General features: G+C 48.3%; 2 protein-coding genes and 1 pseudogene across 3 annotated transcripts; 2 read left to right on the forward strand and 1 right to left on the reverse strand.

Moving 5' to 3' along the window:
* Positions 1-2,241: 2,241 nt before the first annotated feature.
* On the forward strand, positions 2,242-9,486 carry LOC123154215 (chaperonin-like RBCX protein 1, chloroplastic). Of its 2 annotated transcripts, XM_044572992.1 has the most exons (6): positions 2,242-2,445; positions 2,792-2,886; positions 3,217-3,334; positions 8,849-8,865; positions 8,949-9,011; positions 9,105-9,486. In XM_044572992.1, the coding sequence occupies exons 1-6, from the start codon at positions 2,283-2,285 to the stop codon at positions 9,177-9,179; spliced, it is 531 nt and encodes a 176-aa protein (XP_044428927.1). In that variant the 5' UTR covers positions 2,242-2,282; the 3' UTR covers positions 9,180-9,486. The 2 variants fall into 2 exon arrangements, with proteins under 2 accessions (XP_044428927.1, XP_044428928.1); XM_044572993.1 differs by lacking the exon at positions 8,849-8,865 and having other exon boundaries at positions 2,244-2,445; positions 8,922-9,011.
* Positions 7,754-7,892, reverse strand: LOC123155176 (uncharacterized; annotated as a pseudogene).
* A 4,973-nt stretch (positions 9,487-14,459) lies between the features above and the next one.
* Positions 14,460-17,119, forward strand: LOC123154326 (scarecrow-like protein 34). Its single transcript, XM_044573084.1, has one exon. The coding sequence runs from the start codon at positions 14,653-14,655 to the stop codon at positions 16,897-16,899; it is 2,247 nt and encodes a 748-aa protein (XP_044429019.1). The 5' UTR covers positions 14,460-14,652; the 3' UTR covers positions 16,900-17,119.
* Positions 17,120-18,126: the final 1,007 nt, after the last annotated feature.

Genomic DNA, 18,126 nt, shown 5'->3' on the forward strand with positions numbered 1-18,126 from the left:
TGTGAAAAAAATTGGTAAGAAATCAGTACAAATAAAAGAATAAAAAACCATACGAAAAGTTATAAAACCGGCCCGAACCGGTTACAGAACCTTTCTATAGTCGCTTTGATGTGCCGGCCTACTAAGCCGAGGGCGGGCATTTCCTATTTGGCGCTGCAGGCGCCGGTTATAGCCTGTTTCCGCAAACCGGCGCCTGCAGCGGCGCTAGCTGGGCTCGGCCCAACTATCATTCTTTTCCCTGTTTTTTGAAACTCAAAAAAGGAAGGAAAACTGTGCACAGCCAGCAATCGAGCCAGCAATCTCTCAGTCAATAGCCAACTCCTCAAACCACTACGACATCACCCTGACTCGTGAATACAATCATCCTTTCCATCTTTTTATACACACAAGAAATGCCCTTTATGTTTCTGTGTTTTTTCCTTTCTTTTTTTGTTTCCTATTTTCTTTTTTATTAAATGCATGAAATGTTTACAAATAGTTGATATCTCTTTTCTAATTTGTGAACTTTTTTTTTGAATTCGTGAACTTTTTTTCATAATCGATGAACTTATTTTTAAATTCATGAACTGTTTTTCATAATCGATGAACTTTTTTCAAATTCAATGAACATTTTTAAAATTTGATGAACTTATTTTTAAATTCGTGAACTTTTTTTCATAATCGATGAACTTTTTTTCATAATCAACGAACTTTTTTCATGTTTTCAAATTCGCACCAAATTCGATGAACTTTTTTCACAATCAATGATTTTTTTAAAAAAAATTGATGAACTTTCTCTCGAATCTGATGAACTTTTTTTTATTGCTTGAACTTATTTTCAATTTGGATGAACTTTTTTTAAAATTCAATGAACTTTTATTCAAATTTGTGAACTTGTTTCGAAATTTCATGATTTTTTTAAATTTGTACGAATCTTTTATTTTTTTTTTGAATTGTTTTAAAATTTCGCGGTTTCAAAAAGTGTCTTGAATTTCGTTGCAAAGTTTACGTTTCTTTTCATATAATTTATATAAGGTATATATAATAGTACTCTTAATGCTGTACTAGAAGAAGGTCAAATATTGCACTTCCTGATACTGTTTGTCAGGGGGAGCTCGGTCTAGTGGTTATTGCTGTGTCCTGCTTTTGCTAGCGAGAGGAGTTCCGCGCGGATTAGGAGCTCCCCAAGGGAACCCCTCAAAAAAAAAAAAGGAGCTCCCCGAGGGCGCACCAATCGCTGCCGGAGGCGAGACGTTTGTTTCCCTCTTGCTGCGGCGAGATATAGCCCTAATGCAAAAAAAACGCCTTCTGATTTCAACTCCTTCCCTGGTGTCATCCCATGTGCTTAATCCGTAACAAAATTCCATATGCCCCCCTAGTGATGTCAAAATCTATTATTTTTACATCTACATCATCTTATTGGAGATGGTCTTAATCCGTAAAAATATGGCCGTACGTGCATTATCACTAGTAAATAAATGAGCTTTCCGATCAGGAACAGAAATATGGCCAACACACTCTCCTAGTGCTTTTCCTGTACACGTTCTCATTCACCTCCTCTCGCAACACCCCAACACGGTATAGAAATCAACAAAGTTACTTTCGCCTGCGGATGTGGAGTTTCTACACCCGGGCTCAAATGCTCCTAGGTGGACAGTAAATTTGAAAAAATAGAAAACAAATCCAAAAGATTCTGAATTTTTTGTGTGGAAAAATTTAAGGAATATTTAGAGTGTATGCAAAAATTCATCACGAAATCACATTGGTGGAAGGTGTGGTAAAAAATAAAATCGATGCTCTGAAAATTTTACTTTCAAACGCATTTTGGAGCTCTGATTTTGTTTTTTTCCATGACTTCCACCAATGAGATTTCGTGATAAAATTTGGCATGCACAGCAAAAATTTCCTAATGTAAGCCACAAAAAATCAGTTTTTTATTTATTTTACTGTTCACACAGGGAGCATTTGAGCTGGGATGAGCTACTTTCGCTTGCAGTGGCACTTCATCGAGCACCAAGCAAATCAATCGACGACATCTTATTCTTTTTTCTTTTTTGCGAAACGACATCTTATTCTTACCCGAGGAGGAGGCAGGGGAGAAGGCTCGGTCAGGTAGGCCACATAGAGTTTGCCAGGTACTTTGTTTCTCAAATGAATGTATCTAACATTTTCATTTGAATGACAAACTTTTTCAGACGGAGGGAGTACAAATTCTGAGTCCGAAATGCTGAGACTGGACTTCTCGTCATCAAATACCCAAAATACCCTGGCATGCAAATATCTCCCGCTGGGTGCAACCCGCCATGGTGTCCTCTCGCTGCGCCGTCCTGCCCCACCCTGCCGGAGTGGTCCCTCGTCGCCGGCAACACCTACCCGCACAGGCGTTCTGCGGGGCGGAGAGGAGGAGGCGGCGGCGGCTCGTGAGCTTCGAGGCGCCGCCTCGGTGCCACAAGATGTATGTTCCCGGTAATTCTGCACTACTTTGCCTTCATCTTCAATTCTTGAGCCCCCTGTTCCCCGAGGGAAAAGCAATTGGATTGATCCGCTCGGCCATTATATTTCTGTAGCAGCTAAAGCAGAGTAGCCAAGTGCAGTTGTGAAAGAGCCAAACTTCAACAATTACCATGCAAATTTCTGTTCTTCCGTGTGCTAAAACCACGAAAATCTTATGGTTCGACATATGCAAATCGGTTTCAAATCTCAGTCAGGAGTTCGAAGCATGCTCAAATTAATTCATTCACTGTAACACTAACAATACTACTGTAAATAGCTTTTGCGAAATGATGTGGACTGAGCCAGTGACATGTTTCAGGCTTTGGAGAGGGCTCCCCAGAGAAAAAGGCGGCGATTAGTCTGCTGAACTTCTTCAATTACCTGGCCGTCAGGATTGTGCTGGCACAGCTTGAGGTTACCTACCTTCTAGTTCCTCGCATAATCTCCATTGAGAGTCTTAGATTTAGTAAAAGCAACACAATACTTCAGTAGTATAGTAAGTAGTACTTTTTTGTTTGCAACTTGATTTGGACTGAGACAACACTACCGTATTTGTTATACTCGATGCACAAATTATTACAGCACCACTGAGAGTAGGATTTTCGCAGCCCATTGAGAGAAATAGACATACCCTAATAATACTGTTGGGTACCTGATTCTTTATTTATTTTATGTTTGAGGGACGTTTTGGTGCCATCTAATAGCTGTCCTTTTTTATCTTCCTGTGAACAATTTTACCGTCAGAGTTACAACCGAGAAGCCTATGTTGAGCTCAAGGAGTTCACCAGCCGCAACTCCGTGAACGACGCTGATAGTTTCTGCAAAAACCTGATCCGCGAGTCGCCAAGACACAAGGCATTAGGTAACTTTTCTTACCCCTTTTCCAGATTTAGGATGATATACGGGGTAACCTTTGCCTATCCGAGTACATGCTTATCGCTGAAGAATTGAGTGTCGGAGCAGGTTTATGATGCCTGTTTTGTTGATCAGAACTTAATCTAAGACAAGCATCAGTTCTGAACTAACTCATGCACTGCAGTGTGTGCGATATGCGGGAAGCGTCTTGCCTCGTTAGAGGGACGTGTTGCGTGTTTATATGGCAGGGGCGCACCTCCCTGAATAACAGCGCATACATGAAGTTGTTGGGATTACAAACTTAAAGAAGAAGGGATAAAGGAAGGAGAGTTCGGTTACAGAGGATATGTGAGGATATGTCAACCGAAACTACTTAAACATCTATCCCTATATCTATCTCTACAATGCGTGTTTAACACCCTCCCTTAATCACAACTTCATCAAGTTGAGATTATGCTTGAAGTCTTAAAAACTTCGTGTGGGCAAAGCCTTGGTAAACCCGTCAGCAACTTGATCTCTAGAGTGCACAAACCGAATGTCAAGTTGCTTGTTAGCAACCCTTTCTCTCACAAAGTGGAAATCTATCTCTATGTGTTTTGTCCTTGCAAGAAACACATGATTAGCAGATAGATAGGTAGCACCAAGATTATCACACCACAAACATGGGGCCTTGGTGTTTTTCACACCAAGTTCTTTAAGAATAGATTGAACCCATATAATTTCTGCTGTTGCATTTGCCAATGCTTTGTATTCTGCCTCTGTACTTGATCTAGACACAGTTGTCTGTTTCCTTGCACTCCATAATATTAGGTTAGGACCAAAAAAGACTGCAAAGCCACCAATGGAGCGTCTATCATCCAGACTGCCTGCCCAATCAGAATCAGAGAAGGCACTAACCATGGTAGATGGTGACTTGCTGAAATTAAGACCAATGCTCAAAGTATTTTTGACATATCGAACTATACGTTTAGCAGCAGTCCAATGAACAGTGGTGGGTGCATGAAGAAACTGACATACTTTGTTGACAGCAAAAGAAATATCAGGCCTTGTCAAAGTTAAGTACTGCAATGCACCGACTAGGCTCCTGTATTTAGTGTTGTCCTCTTTGCTTAGAGGTGTACCTTCTGTAAGAGACAGTTTTTCAGAACTTGACAAAGGACTGGGTGAGGGTTTACAACCTTGCAAGTCAGCATTTTTTACCAAATCAGTGGCATATTTTTCCTGGGAGAGATGAAGTCCATCATCATGTTTCTTCACTTCAATCCCTAGGAAATAATGAAGATTTCCAAGATCCTTAAGAGCAAAATCTGTGCTCAAGTCCTTCAATAATGCAGTTATTGCTTCATCAGATGAACTTGTAACAATAATACCATCAACATAAATGAGAACAAATATGGATGTGTTCAATTTATTGTAAATGAACAGTGAAGTATCAGACTTGGAAGGAACAAAACCGAGTGTCTGCATTTTATGACAAAGGCGTGAATACCATGCCCTTGGTGCTTGCTTTAACCCATACAATGCTTTGTCAAGTTTGCATACAAATGAGGGTGCTTGTTCATTTTCAAACCCAGAAGGTTGTTTCATGTATACTTACTCTTCCAGAACACAATGCAAAAACGTGTTCTGTACGTCTAGCTGCCTGAGACTCCAACCCATAGACACAGCAATGGACAAAACAAGACGTATGGTTGCAGCTTTAACAACAGGACTAAAGGTGTCCTCATAATCTATTCTATACTGTTGCTTAAAACCCTTGGCAACAAGTCTTGCCTTGTATCGATCAATGGTTCCATCAGATTTCCTTTTTATTCTGAAAACCCATTTGCAATCAATAAGATTCTTACCTTGTTGTGGAGGGACTAGATGCCATGTGTTATTTTTTTCAAGTGCCAAATATTCTTCCTTCATTGCCTTTTTTCACTTTTCATCACCGAGTGCTTCCTCAAGCGTACTTGGCTCACCTGGTTCACCTGTGGAACAAACTAGGCCATATTTTGTTATATGTTTATAATCAACAGGCTTGATCACACCTTGTTGCAGCCGAGTTTGTCGTTGTGATGGTGCAGCCAAATCTATGGCCACAGAAGATCCTGAGTCGGGAACAGGAGTTCTGGGCGCTGCAAGTTCCGAGGCAGATCCGCCTCGTGCTCGCCCCGGATCCTCTGTGGCTTCGCCCCATGACCCAGATGTTGTAGGCGCCGTAGAAGATCCCGGCCTCCCGACCGGCTCGTCAGGAGCACATGATTGCGCAGGCCCGCGTGAATCAGCACCGGATTCAGCGTCCGTCAGCCGCGTCTCGACGCGCCGCTTGTAGCAGCGCAATTCGCCCGGAAAACGCCTACTGCTTCGACCACCCGGGCGCTGCCAGGTGTCGAGCGCTGAGTGGAGAGGAGCGGGTGCGGGGTCGCCTCCAGCTGCGGACGGGCGCGTGGCACGCGCGGAGTCGCTGCCGGTCGCACGAGCGGGCGGACCCGCTGTCGGTTCTGACGCGTCAGCCCGCGCAGATTGCCTGCGCTGCTGCTCCTGCAGCGATCCCGAGGCGGATCCAGCGCACTCCGAGGCAGATTTGCTCCCCTCCTCGTGACACATGAAATATGGCACTTGGGGATTGATTTGTGCATCATTTTCTTCTCTGTTTTCACTTCCGTTTTCTCCTGCATCATCAAAGCTCATGTGCATGGTTAGGAGGGTTAGTCATCATTGGATCATCACAATTATTTTCTCCCCCGTGATCAAGGCCGGATAGATGAGGTGGCAAAAGAAGTATTTCTTGACAAAGTCTAGCGCCGGCATTAGGATGAAGATCAGCAAAAGGAAATTTGGTTCCATCAAAGACCACATCTCTAGAGATATAGACACGGCCGGTGGAGATGTCAAGGCACTTGACACCTTTATGAAGTGGACTATAGCCAAGAAAAGCACATTGCTTTGAGCAGAACATGAGCTTACGATTATTGTAGGGACGAAGATTGGGCCAACACGCACAACCAAACACACGAAGTGACTTGTAGTCAGTTTTGACATGAAAAAGCCTCTCTACTGGAGTCTCATTATTGATAACACGACTAGGAAGCATGTTGATGATGTGGACAGCCGTGAGGAAAGCCTCATCCCAAAACTTGAGGGGCATGGAGGCGCCGGCTAAGAGGGCTAGTCCTACCTCAACAATGTGTCGGTGTTTACGTTCTGCAGAGCCATTTTGTTGGTGAGCGTGAGGGCATGATACATGGTGAGAAATATCAAGATTTTGGAAGAAAGAGTTCAACTTTTCGTACTCTCCCCCCCCCCAGTCTGATTGAACAGCAATAATCTTGCTGTCAAACTTGCGCTCAACGAGAGCTTGAAAGTTTTGAAAGACTTGAAAGACGTCGGATCGTTTCTTAAGAAGATAGATCCAGGAATATTTACTGTAGTCATCTATAAAGCTCACATAGTAAGTGTGTCGACCAACAGAGCTAGGGGCAGGACCCCAAACATCAGAAAAAATTAATTGCAATGGTTTTGTAGACACACTAGTTGATAGAGGATAGGGTAACTGATGACTCTTAGCACGTTGACATGAATCACAAACTGTTTCAATATTGCGCTCACCAACAAACGGGAGCTTATTTTTCCTAAGCAATCTTTCAACTAAAGAAAAAGAGGCATGGCCTAATCGATCGTGCCATCGGGTTGACGAAAGCTTGGCAACACCGTAGGCTCGTTTATTGAATCTTCGACACTCCGGAAGCAATGGGTAGAGCCCTCGAACGCATCTACCTCGATAAAGCACTTTCTTCGTTGCCTGATCCTTGATCAAAAAGAAAAAAGGATGAAACTCGAGAAAGACATGATTATCAATGGCAATTCTATGAACGGAGAGAAGATTCATACTAGCACTAGGGACATGCAAAAAAAATTAGATGAAGGTTGCGATGGGGAGTTTTAATAACTATATGACCAACGTGACGAATCCTCATACCTGCACCATTGGCAGTGTGGATCTGGTCCTTGCCGCGGTATTTCTCCCGCGTGGTCACCTTCTCGAGCTCGCTGGTGATGTGTTCAGTGGCCCCACTGTCAACGTACCAATTGGTGTCGACGCCGTAGGAGCCGTCCGCAGCTGCAGCAACTTTGTCCTCGTCTTGGGAGTCGTAGTCATCTTCATCGTAGCGGTACCAGCAGTCTTTGGCCGTGTGCCCAAGCTTGCCACAGATCTGACAACGAGGGGCATCCGGACGAGACCTGGTGAAGCTGCCGCCACGACGAGGTTTGGAGTTGGGGGAGCGGCCGCCGCGGGAGTTGGAGGAGCCACCACCGTTGATGGTGCCTCCAGGCCGCCCTTTGGTGCGGGGAGAGCCACGACCGCGACCACGACCGCGAGATGCGGCGTTGGCCGAGGACTTGAAGCCGCCGGAGGAGCCATGAAATTGGGCCATGCGCTGATCGAAGTTGCTCAGCATGGCATAGAGCTCATCGAGGGTGACAGGCGTGACGCGGGCGTCGAGGGCGGAGACGAGCGGCTGGTAGTCGGCGTCCAACCCATGGAGGATGTACGAGATCAACTCGTCGTCCTGGATGGGTTTTCCGGCGGCGGCGAGCTCATCAGCGAGGCCGCGGAGGGAGGCGAAGTAGGAGGCAACGGACTGGTTGCCCTTCTGCGCGTTGATGAGCGCAGTTCGGATGTTGTTGACGCGGCTGAGGGATTGGGACGAGAACATGCCCGCCAGAGCCAACCAAAGGTCATGCGTCGTGGTGATCGCGGTGACCGCGACCAGGACCTCCCTGGACAGCGTACTCAGCAAATAGCCGAGCACCTGTTGGTCCTCCCTGACCCAAAGTGGGTGGAGAGGGTTGGGCTCAGAAGTCTCCTTGCCGTCTTTGTCCTTGGTGACGTGGAGTCTGGACGGTTCCGGCGAGGTGTCGTCGACGTAGCCGAAGACACCGGTGCCCCGCAGGTGGGGTGTGACCTACGTGCGCCAGAGCACGTAATTCGTGCGGTTGAGCTTCTCGGTGACCTGGCCGTTGAGGCTAGGTTGGGAGGCGCCGGATGAAGACATGACTATGGCACTAGATGGAATCGGGATAGCTAGATGGAGAGAGGAAGGGCTCTGATTACCATGTGCGATATGCGGGAAGCGTCTTGCCTCGTTTTTTTTTTGAAAAGGGGGGATTCCCCGGCCTCTGCATCAGAAAGATGCATACGGCCATGTCTTGCCTTGTTAGAGGGACGCGTTGCGTGTTTATATGGCAGGGGCGCACCTCCCTAAATAACAGCGCATACATGAAGTTGTTGGAATTACAAACTTGGAGAAGAAGGGATAAAGGAAGGAGAGTTCGGTTACAGAGGATATGTCAACTGAAACTACTTAAACATCTATCCCTATATCTATCTCTACAATGCGTGTTTAACACAGTGGTGAAGTGTTGGTGCTCTTTTAGTTTTCATTTGATTGTCGGCTTACCATTTCTCATGATGAACATTAGTCTTGGACAAATTTACTGACACCTCATTACCTTTGTTTCACCATGGTGACAGCTATGAGGATTTTGGAGGTAAGCACCTAGAAAAATTTAGAAATGGCAATCTTCTGAACTTTGGTCTGGCCCAGGGTTTGCTCATGCATCTGCGACCGCAGGTTCGATCGGCTTATATGAAGAATGATTTCGAGTGGGACAACCTGAAGAAGCTATCGTTCAAGGTTGGTTGTTTTCCACGCCGAAGTATTATCATCACCATCAAGAAGAGACCATTCATTGTTGTTTATTTCTTGCCTTCCATTGCGCATGGGCAGATGGTTGATGAGGCCAACATAAAGCTCATGAGGGATTATGTCCTGGAGACCAGCCACATAGAAGACGACGAGTGAAGATATCCCATGTACCCTCGGCACGTCTGCCGTGCAGGCCTCGATCGATCGACAGCTCTGCACACGCACAGGATTTGATTATGTTCTTTTATTACCAAGTGCGGTTCAAACTCCGTGTATTCGGGACTGGAAATTATCAGATAACGTGACGATGCGCGCTAAAGGATTATACCACGCTGAAACTGAATCCACGGCATCCTGAATCAAGTGCTATTCCCAGTGTTTCACAATGTTCTTCCTTTTTCACTAAGGAGGTTGGAACCCCCAGCCTCTATATCAATTGATGCACACAATCATCTTTATCAAAGTTGATGCAACGCAGCAAGGCCAATGTCATCACAAGTGGATCAAGTATTATGCCCCCTGTTTCACAATGTAATTCATTTTAGTTTTGTCCAAGGCAAACTATATTAAAATTGGTCAACTTTATAGAAAATTAATATCCATGTCTACAATACAAAAAATAAACACTATGAAAACATGTCCAATGAAGCTCCCGCAAAACAAAAACATGTTCAATGAAGAATTTAAATGATAGTACGTATCAATTGGATGTGCACATGATGGTATTTTTCCTATAAACTTGGTCAAAATTTGAATATCTTTTGACTTGACACAAAAATGGAGTACCTTATATTGCGAATTTCCGTGCGCAATCAAAATTGGACCGGGTTCCACTATCAAGCACGGCTGGAACAACGCAAGAGTAATGGGATCCCAGGTTTTAAACTGTTGCCTAACGGTAACATCATGATAACTAGAAGTTCAACAAGGCTAGAGAAAGTAAATCAGCGAACTTCTTGTTACGACGGCACAAAAGGACCAGGAATTCTGTGGTTGTATAAGAATGATCCTCCTCGTAAGACTCTAGCAAGCTCGCGTGCACCTTCTAGATAACTTGTCTAAGTTACTCCTCACTGTGACTAGTCAAGCTCGCGTGCACCTTCTGGACAACGAATCCCTTTGATTGTTTCGGCCGAGGGGATATGTACGACTCGGAGCGAATCCCATGTCCCAAGTCTCATGACGAACTGCCATCTGACGTGGCTTTGTTGTTCATGGTCCTTGCTGCCCGTGGACTCTGGCCGGATAAGGTATTCTGTGTGCGTGGAATGAACAGTCAACAAAACCGAAAAGAGGAATCTCAGAGACGAGAGAGGGAAAGGTGAAAGCAACGCTCACGGCCGATCGATATTTCTTCGATAAAATGGCAGTAGATCGATGACATAGGCTATACAGCTCGTGTAAGGTCATGGCACCCGCTTGATTGGCACAGAAGAGAAGCATCAAGACAGAGAAGAGGTCAAGCACGTGCGGTAATTACAAGTCAAAGAATCACCTCGGTTAATTATTACAATTACTCTGCCTTGATCTGCAAGGACCAACAAGAAAGTGGAATCTGGCTTGATCTAGACTCCACAGGATTGCTCTCCAAGCACTCCGCAGACAAGTTGGCTGGCCAGATCGATCGCTCCGGTTGGCCAGTGCATCATCCGATGTGGACGCAATTGGTTCATATGGAACCAGCTAACGTTTCCTCGCACAACTTTTCTCTGTGTCGCCATTAAAGAACTGCTACATCACCATTTCAAAAAAAAAAAAAAAGAACTGCTTCATCACATCCGAGTCTAGGACGAGGACGACGGTGGTTCACTCGAAGAAATAAACGGTCCTAGGTTACAATGGCAACATTGACCTGTTCTGTACTGCACTCTGCTTTTGTGGTCTGGTCGGATCGGACGGCTCCGGGACGCCCAATAACGACCGAATCTGTCTCACGCTCACTGCACTTTCGCGGAATCCAACGTCAAATGTTGAGCATGCCGCGAGTTAGGTTTCTGGATATTGTATGTTGTGCCAAAAAGATTACTTATGTGAGTGCATCTCCAACTCCTTGCACCAAAACTGATACTCCCTCCGTCCCAAAATTCACCCATTGGACATCAAATTGAGAGGCGGCCATCCACCTATTGTATCAAATGACCGTCTCTTTTCGGGGGGGGGGGGGGGGGGGGGGGGGGGACAAACAAACCAAATGTTCACGGTGTAGCCCTACTTTGAATCTTGATCGATACTCCCTCCCTCCGGGTTTATTTGACCCGCTTGAAAATCACAGGCCATTAGTTTTAATGTCTTGCCTTGGTCTTTGAGTTTTGTCTAACGGGCCCAATAAATCCGGACGGAGGGAGTAGCAATTCAATCATACATTTAAATCTTAATAAAATCAATGAATGTTCAACGAGTTTTTAAAAGTGACATTTATCTCAAGATTTCTCTCCTCGAACTTGACCTTCTTCATCACGCATGTTGTTCATCCAAATGGGTTGGTCCTTGAGCTTCATCAAACAATGCATCAATGTGAAGGCCTTGCCCTTTGTTATTTGGTACATCACAACAACGCATCCGGACTATACAATGGCGTGATAATCAGGCTGCAACATTGAGTGAATCAAAGAATTAGTCAACACGCAGAGCAACAAGAAGTAAATTACGATCTCCGTCATTGGCGTCACCGTAGGCCATATTCTTGTCTTGTGCAATCCCATCACAATACTTCATAATGGCGTTTGAAATGGTGTATCATTGATGGAGTAGTGACTTCTCACTGCGATCATTAGGGTCAGGTCTATAGGTGTGCAGATTGTGCGGTCCGCATAGGGCCTATAAATTTAGGAGTCCCAATTTTTTATATAGGCCCATGCTTATGTATAACTAACTGTCCCTGGGCGCTGGGCCACACATGGCGCTGGGCCGCACATCCACGTGAGTCAAGGTGTCGAGCGCCCTCAGGCCACTGCTCAATTGGAAACATGATCGTCGGAAGGATCGCAAATGCCACTCGTGTCACTACAGCCTACAGGAATCCTGCCCCTAGCGCCGGCCGACGGGCGACACGGCGAGTCGATGATAGTTCCTCTCCTCTCGCCAAAACAAAATTGATCGCACCCAGACTCCAGAGTGTCGGCGACGGGAGGCACGGTGACAGTTCCTCTCGGCAAAACAGGTAGCCTGCTTTTGGCGAGTCCTTCTTTCTGATTAACTTTGGCTCCTACTCCTAATTCCTAATTAACTTTTGGCATGTCACTAGAGATGGGTTCTTGTCTCCTCGGTTAAAGATAACAGTATAACAGTTCAATCGGACATGACACGAGACTAGTTAAGTTTGACGGTTCGTCTAATTGCCAAATATTAACAGATATCTCCAATTGATGTTTGTCGCTGTATCACTTTAATTTTATTTTATTCATCTGTTGTATCTTATGTTTTAATAATAAATATTTGAGTCATCACGAGAAAACAACAATCTAGTTTCCAGAAGCGCAAGAGAAAAGAAAAGGAACAAAGATTATTAAATTAAATCTTATAAAGGTGCTATGGCCTGGTTTATTAGAATTGCTTGTTACTTCATATTTCTAGCGAGACAGGCCCCATTTTTCAGTTTCGCACAGGGCCTTGGATTTTGCCGGCCCGGCCCTAGCGATCATGGATCACATCCAAATTGTAGGGACAAATAGTGTTTGTGCTCATGAAACTAAGAATGCGCATGTTACAAAAATATCATGTCCTCCCTCATCGAGTACCCCGCCACCTTCGTGCTTGCTTCAAAATAAGGAGAAAGTCAAAAAGATTCCTAATGGCTTTTGGCAGAACACCCGTCGGGCATGATGTCCGCCATGAGTGTTGTCAGCAGGTGGCGGATGATACCTACGTGCGGATGGATCTGAGGGTGGTGCCTTGGTGGAGCAAGGGTGGTCCAACAATAACTGGGCGGCGAACGGAGTGATGTAAAGGCGGCGACGATCTTGATGGGTGCGGCTACAGAGCAAGGGGAGGAACAAATTTAAAGTGGGGAAGAGGGCCCTGGTAGGGGGTTGGATGGGTCGGATGTGTCGTAGTCCGTCGTGCGGATGTCACTCTCCCAATCCTTCCACAAGTTTGTTTCTGATTTCATGAAATTCGAACATCTAGACCGGTTCATGGACGATTTTATGCACAATGCTAAAAATGTTTGAACCACGTCTAGCAATGTTTTGATGCACAGAGTTGGAGATGCCCTGAGTTCATCTCACCATGCATGCTTGTCACTCTGTGGGAGAGACGAGAGTGATCTGGTTATTCAACTTGTCTTGCGTCGTATCGCGTGGGCTATTATCCCGCCCTACTATTAGGGTTTTCCCTAATAGTGAATGTTCGTCTAATTGCCAAATATTGACGTATAATCTCCAATTGACATCTGCTGCCGTATCACTTTAATTTTATTTTATTAACCTTTTGTATCTTGTGTTTTAATAATACAGATTTGAGTCGTCATGGGAAAACATCAATCTTGTCTCCAGAAGCGCAAGAGAGAGAAAAAAACAGAATTTAATTAAATCCTACAAAGGTGCTATGGACCTATTTATTAGAATTGCTCGTTAGTTCATCTTTTTTAGTGAGATAGGCCCGCACACGGGGCTTCGGATTTCGCCGGCCCGGCCTTGGCGATCATGGATCACATCCAAATTGTAGGGGCACTTAGTGCTTGTGCTCATGAAACCAAAAATGGACATGACAATGGATCCTTCCTCATCAATACCCCGCCACCTTCCCGCTTGCTTCAAAATAAGGGGAAAGTCAAAAGGATTCGCAATGGCTTTTGGGCGAACACTTGCGAGGCGTGGTGTCCACCATGAACGGCGTCAGCAAGGGGGCGGATGATGCATGTGGGTGCAGACGGATCCGAGGATGCAACGACGACGAAGTATAGGGCGCCCTTAGTAGAGCAAGGGTGGTACGGCAAGAACTGGGCGGCAGGCGGAGTGGTATAAAGGCGGCAACGGTCTTGTTGGGTGCAGATACAGGGGAGGAACGGAGTGGGGAAAGGGCCCTGGTAGGCAGGGGCGGCGCTAGGGGTATTCTTAGGTCTTCATGTGAATACCCATGATTTTTATAAAACAATGTTGATTTTGGCAAAAGAGTGACAATTTTTTTAAAAACAGCAATGATTTTGGTAAAATGAATACACATGAATATCCGGTTGCAAATTCCTTGAGCCGCCACTGCTGGTAGGTGATTGGATGGGTCGGATGTGTCGAAGTCCTTTTATGCGCAATGCTCAAAATGTTTGAACCACGCCTAGCAAATGTTTTGATGCACACCGTTGGAAATGCCCTGAGTTCATCTCACCATGCTTTACACTCTGTGGGGCAGACGAGAGTGGTATGGTTAGCCAACTTGTTGTCTTGCGTCTCCTCTCTCCGTCGCCTCAGCCAGAGTCGCATTCTAGTCTCCGTGCCGGGCCGCGCCCTTGCTTCCTCGAACCTTCGCTCCGGTTGGACTTTGAAGCCCGGAGCCGCCATTCTTATACCCCCGGCCAACCCCTGTCCGTCCGTCCCCCAACCCCAGTAACTCCACCCATGTCTCCATCCAGACCAGTCAATCCATAGCTCCATACTCGTCGCACTTTGCACGCTTCGCCTCGAGGTCACCAGCCATGGACGAGGAGTTCTCGCCGCTCTCGCCGTCCCTCTTCCTCGACCTGCCGCCCACCCCGCCCCCCGCCGCCGACGTCGACCTCGACTTCATCTCGCGCATGCTCATGGAGGAGGACATCGACGACAAGTTCTTCTACCAGTACCCCGACCAGCCCGCCATCCTCGACGCCCAGCGCCCCTACCAGCAGATCATCTCCGACACCACCACCACCTCTTCCGGCTCGCCTAACGGCACCACCTCCTCCTGCTCGCCTAACGGCACCACCTTCTCCGATGGCAACGCCATGAGCAGGAGCAACGCCGCGACGTCCTCCTCCGAGGAGACCAACAACTTCTCCTGGCCCTACGACCCGCTCGAGCTCTCGCAGCTCCTCCGCTCCCCACCTTACCTCGACGACATGCTGTTCGGCGGCCTCGTCCCCGATTCCCCCGCCGACGAGGATACCAGGAACTCGTTCGTTGCTGACGCCCCAGCTGCGGGGTTCCAGCAGAGTCCGCCGCAATTCAAGGGCGCGGCCGACGGGGCCGGCGCGTTCTTCGGCCAGAATGGCGGCAGCCCGGGCACCCAGAGTTCGGCAGTCTTAAATGGCCCGGCGGAGGAGAAGGAGGCCGAGCGGAAGCCGGCGATGTTTTCCGCTGGCGACGGCGGCCAGGGCGGGCTGCTCTCGGCCTTCTTCAGCAACGGCGGCGACATGGACATGCTCAACTCGGCCTTCCTCAAGGGCATGGAGGAGGCCAACAAGTTCTTGCCGACCAACAACACCCTCCTCGAGGCCATCCCCGGCAAGGAAAAGGAGCGCGGCTTCATCGTCAAGAAGGAGGAGGCGGCGAACGGGACACCGACGTCCGGCAATGGCCGCCGGGGCCGCAAGTACAGGTACGAGGAGGACGACCTGGACGCGGAGACCGCCAGGAGCAGCAAGCTGATGATGCCGGACAGCGAGGAGACCGGCGCGCGCGAGATGTTCGACGAAATAATGCTGGAGGGGTACGAGACGTGCATGCAAGGGATAGAGGAGCTGCGCCTCGCCATGGACAGCGAGGCCAAGAAGAAGAACGGGAAGGCGGCGCGCGCGAAGAAGAGCGAGGTGGTCGACCTGCGCACCATGCTCATCCACTGCGCGCAGGCCGTGGCCGCAGGCGACCGCCGGGGCGCGACCGAGCTGCTCAGGCAGATCAAGCAGCACTCCGGGCCGACGGGGGACGCCACGCAGAGGCTGGCGCACTGCTTCGCCGAGGGGCTGGAAGCGCGGCTCGCGGGCACGGGGAGCCAGGTGTACCAGTCGCTGGTGGCCAAGCGCACCTCGGTGGTGGAGTTCCTCAAGGCCTACAAGCTGTTCATGGCGGCCTGCTGCTTCAAGAAGGCCAACTTCGGGTTCGCCAACAAGACCATCCTGAACGCCGTGGCCGGGAAGCGCCGCCTGCACATCGTGGACTTCGGGGTGCAGTACGGGCTTCAATGGCCGGGCCTGATGCGGTGGCTGGCGCAGAGAGACGGCGGGCCGCCGGAGGTGAGGATCACGGGCATCGACCTCCCGCAGCCCGGGTTCCGCCCGGCCCGCCAGGTCGAGGAGACCGGCCGCCGGCTCAGCAGCTGCGCCCGCGAGCTGGGCGTGCCGTTCAAGTTCCACGGCGTGGCGGCCAAGTGGGACACCGTGCGCGGCGAGGACCTGCGCATCGACCCGGACGAGGTGCTCGTGGTGCACTGCCAGTGCGGCCTCCGGAACCTGATGGACGACAGCATCGCGGTGACCACGAGCAGCTCCAGCCCCAGGGACGTGGTGCTGCGGAACATCCGCGACATGAAGCCCGACGTGTTCGTGGAGTGCGTGGCGAACGGCGGCTACGGCGCGCCCTTCTTCGTGACGCGGTTCAGGGAGGCGCTCTTCTTCTACTCGGCGCACTTCGACATACTGGACGCGACCATCCCGCGGGACAACGACGAGCGACTGATGATCGAGCGGGACCTCATCGGGCGGGGCGCGCTGAACGTGATCGCCTGCGAGGGCGCGGACCGGGTGGAGCGGCCGGAGACGTACCGGCAGTGGCAGGCGCGGAACCGGCGGGCGGGGCTCCGGCAGCTGCCGCTGGACCTGGAGGTGGTCGGGATGGTGAGGGAGAAGGTGAGGGAGCACTACCACAAGGACTTCCTCATCGACGTGGATCACCAGTGGCTGCTGCAGGGGTGGAAAGGCAGAGTGCTCTACGCTCTCTCCACATGGGTTGCTGCCGACGATGATAGCTAGAAGTCTTTCATAAATCTATATGGTTCGGGTCACTGCCGTTTCAGGATGGCTTGGACTGGTGGTGGCACCTGTATGGTAGAAATAAGTAGAGATGCAACAAGAATACTGGAGTACTTACTATGTAAATTAGATGCTTATTAGAGATTAGTGTGAAAAAACGTCTTACATTATGAGACGGAGGGAGTTGTGCTAATGTACAAATGAAGAACCCTAGTTTTGTTGTCCTTGTGTATGGCTCCGTGCTGGCCGGTGACTTGGTTGGGTCTTCAGGCCAGCCACGGTTTCCGGGCTGCGGGCGGCGCGGTCTTGCGACCACACTGTGATACACGTCTTTACGGTACGGATTCAGTCAGCTACGGGATCGGAGTGGCTGATGAAAATCGCGCCGATTTTGGTCATGGTGGACGATGGCGGCGTCTTTGGCATCGTCGTTATAGTCTGCCTCACCACTCTCAAGTTGTTCTGGGGAAACCCTAGGTTTGGGTCTCTTGGATCGGGCGATGACGACGCCTTTGGTGTCGATCTCCCGGATCGGGCGATGATGACGCCTTTGGTTTCATTCTCCCTTTCCGGGGCATTGTTTTTGAGCAGGTGCTGACTGGAGGGGCCAAGAAATGGAGCGATATCATATCTACCACATCGACAGCAGTGGGTCTTGACGGCATGGCACAACGAGATCTCGGTGATGGATGTGCGCAGGATGGTTGTGATGTCTCGCGGCGTGGCACAACGAGATCTCGTCTGAAGGATGGCATGTCATCCTGGATAGATAATGCAAGAATAATCATTGAACTGTACCATTTTTTACCTAGTGACTTCTAACATCAGCTGGATGTAAACCCGCATTTTGTACATTATCACTACTAATTACAAATAAAAAAGACAAAGGAGTAGAGGTTTTCCCCATTGTAATTGGTCAAAAAAATGAGGGAACAATGGTTATCAGAAACAATATGTACATCTCAATTTATTATCGACCACAAATAGTTAATCGAAGAATTATGAAGCCTAACAAACAAATTCTACACAAATAAGAGAGTGATCCCACTACTTCTAATTATCTCAACATGTGTGCTTTGGCATCCTCAAAATTGTTCTAGCCGTTAGATTACTAGCACATATGCCCGTGCGTTACAGCGAGAGAGAATGATTTTTGTGAGAAGCAATGGGAGAGTAAATTGATGTGTCCACCAAAAAATGGCGAGGAGCTGCAGTCTTCTCCCGGGT

This window comes from Triticum aestivum, chromosome 7A, assembly GCF_018294505.1.
Source record: "Triticum aestivum cultivar Chinese Spring chromosome 7A, IWGSC CS RefSeq v2.1, whole genome shotgun sequence".
NCBI classification, from domain to species: Eukaryota; Viridiplantae; Streptophyta; class Magnoliopsida; order Poales; family Poaceae; genus Triticum; species Triticum aestivum.

Excerpts from the sequence above, each read along its gene's own strand:
- LOC123154215 (XM_044572992.1), top strand. The coding sequence starts at position 2,283 with ATGGTGTCCTCTCGCTGCGCCGTCCTGCCCCACCCTGCCGGAGTGGTC. Across the intron at positions 2,887-3,216 it reads TTGTGCTGGCACAGCTTGAG|AGTTACAACCGAGAAGCCTA; the intron begins GTTACCTACCTT and ends TTTTACCGTCAG. Across the intron at positions 9,012-9,104 it reads TGAAGAAGCTATCGTTCAAG|ATGGTTGATGAGGCCAACAT; the intron begins GTTGGTTGTTTT and ends GCGCATGGGCAG.
- LOC123154326 (XM_044573084.1), top strand. The coding sequence starts at position 14,653 with ATGGACGAGGAGTTCTCGCCGCTCTCGCCGTCCCTCTTCCTCGACCTG.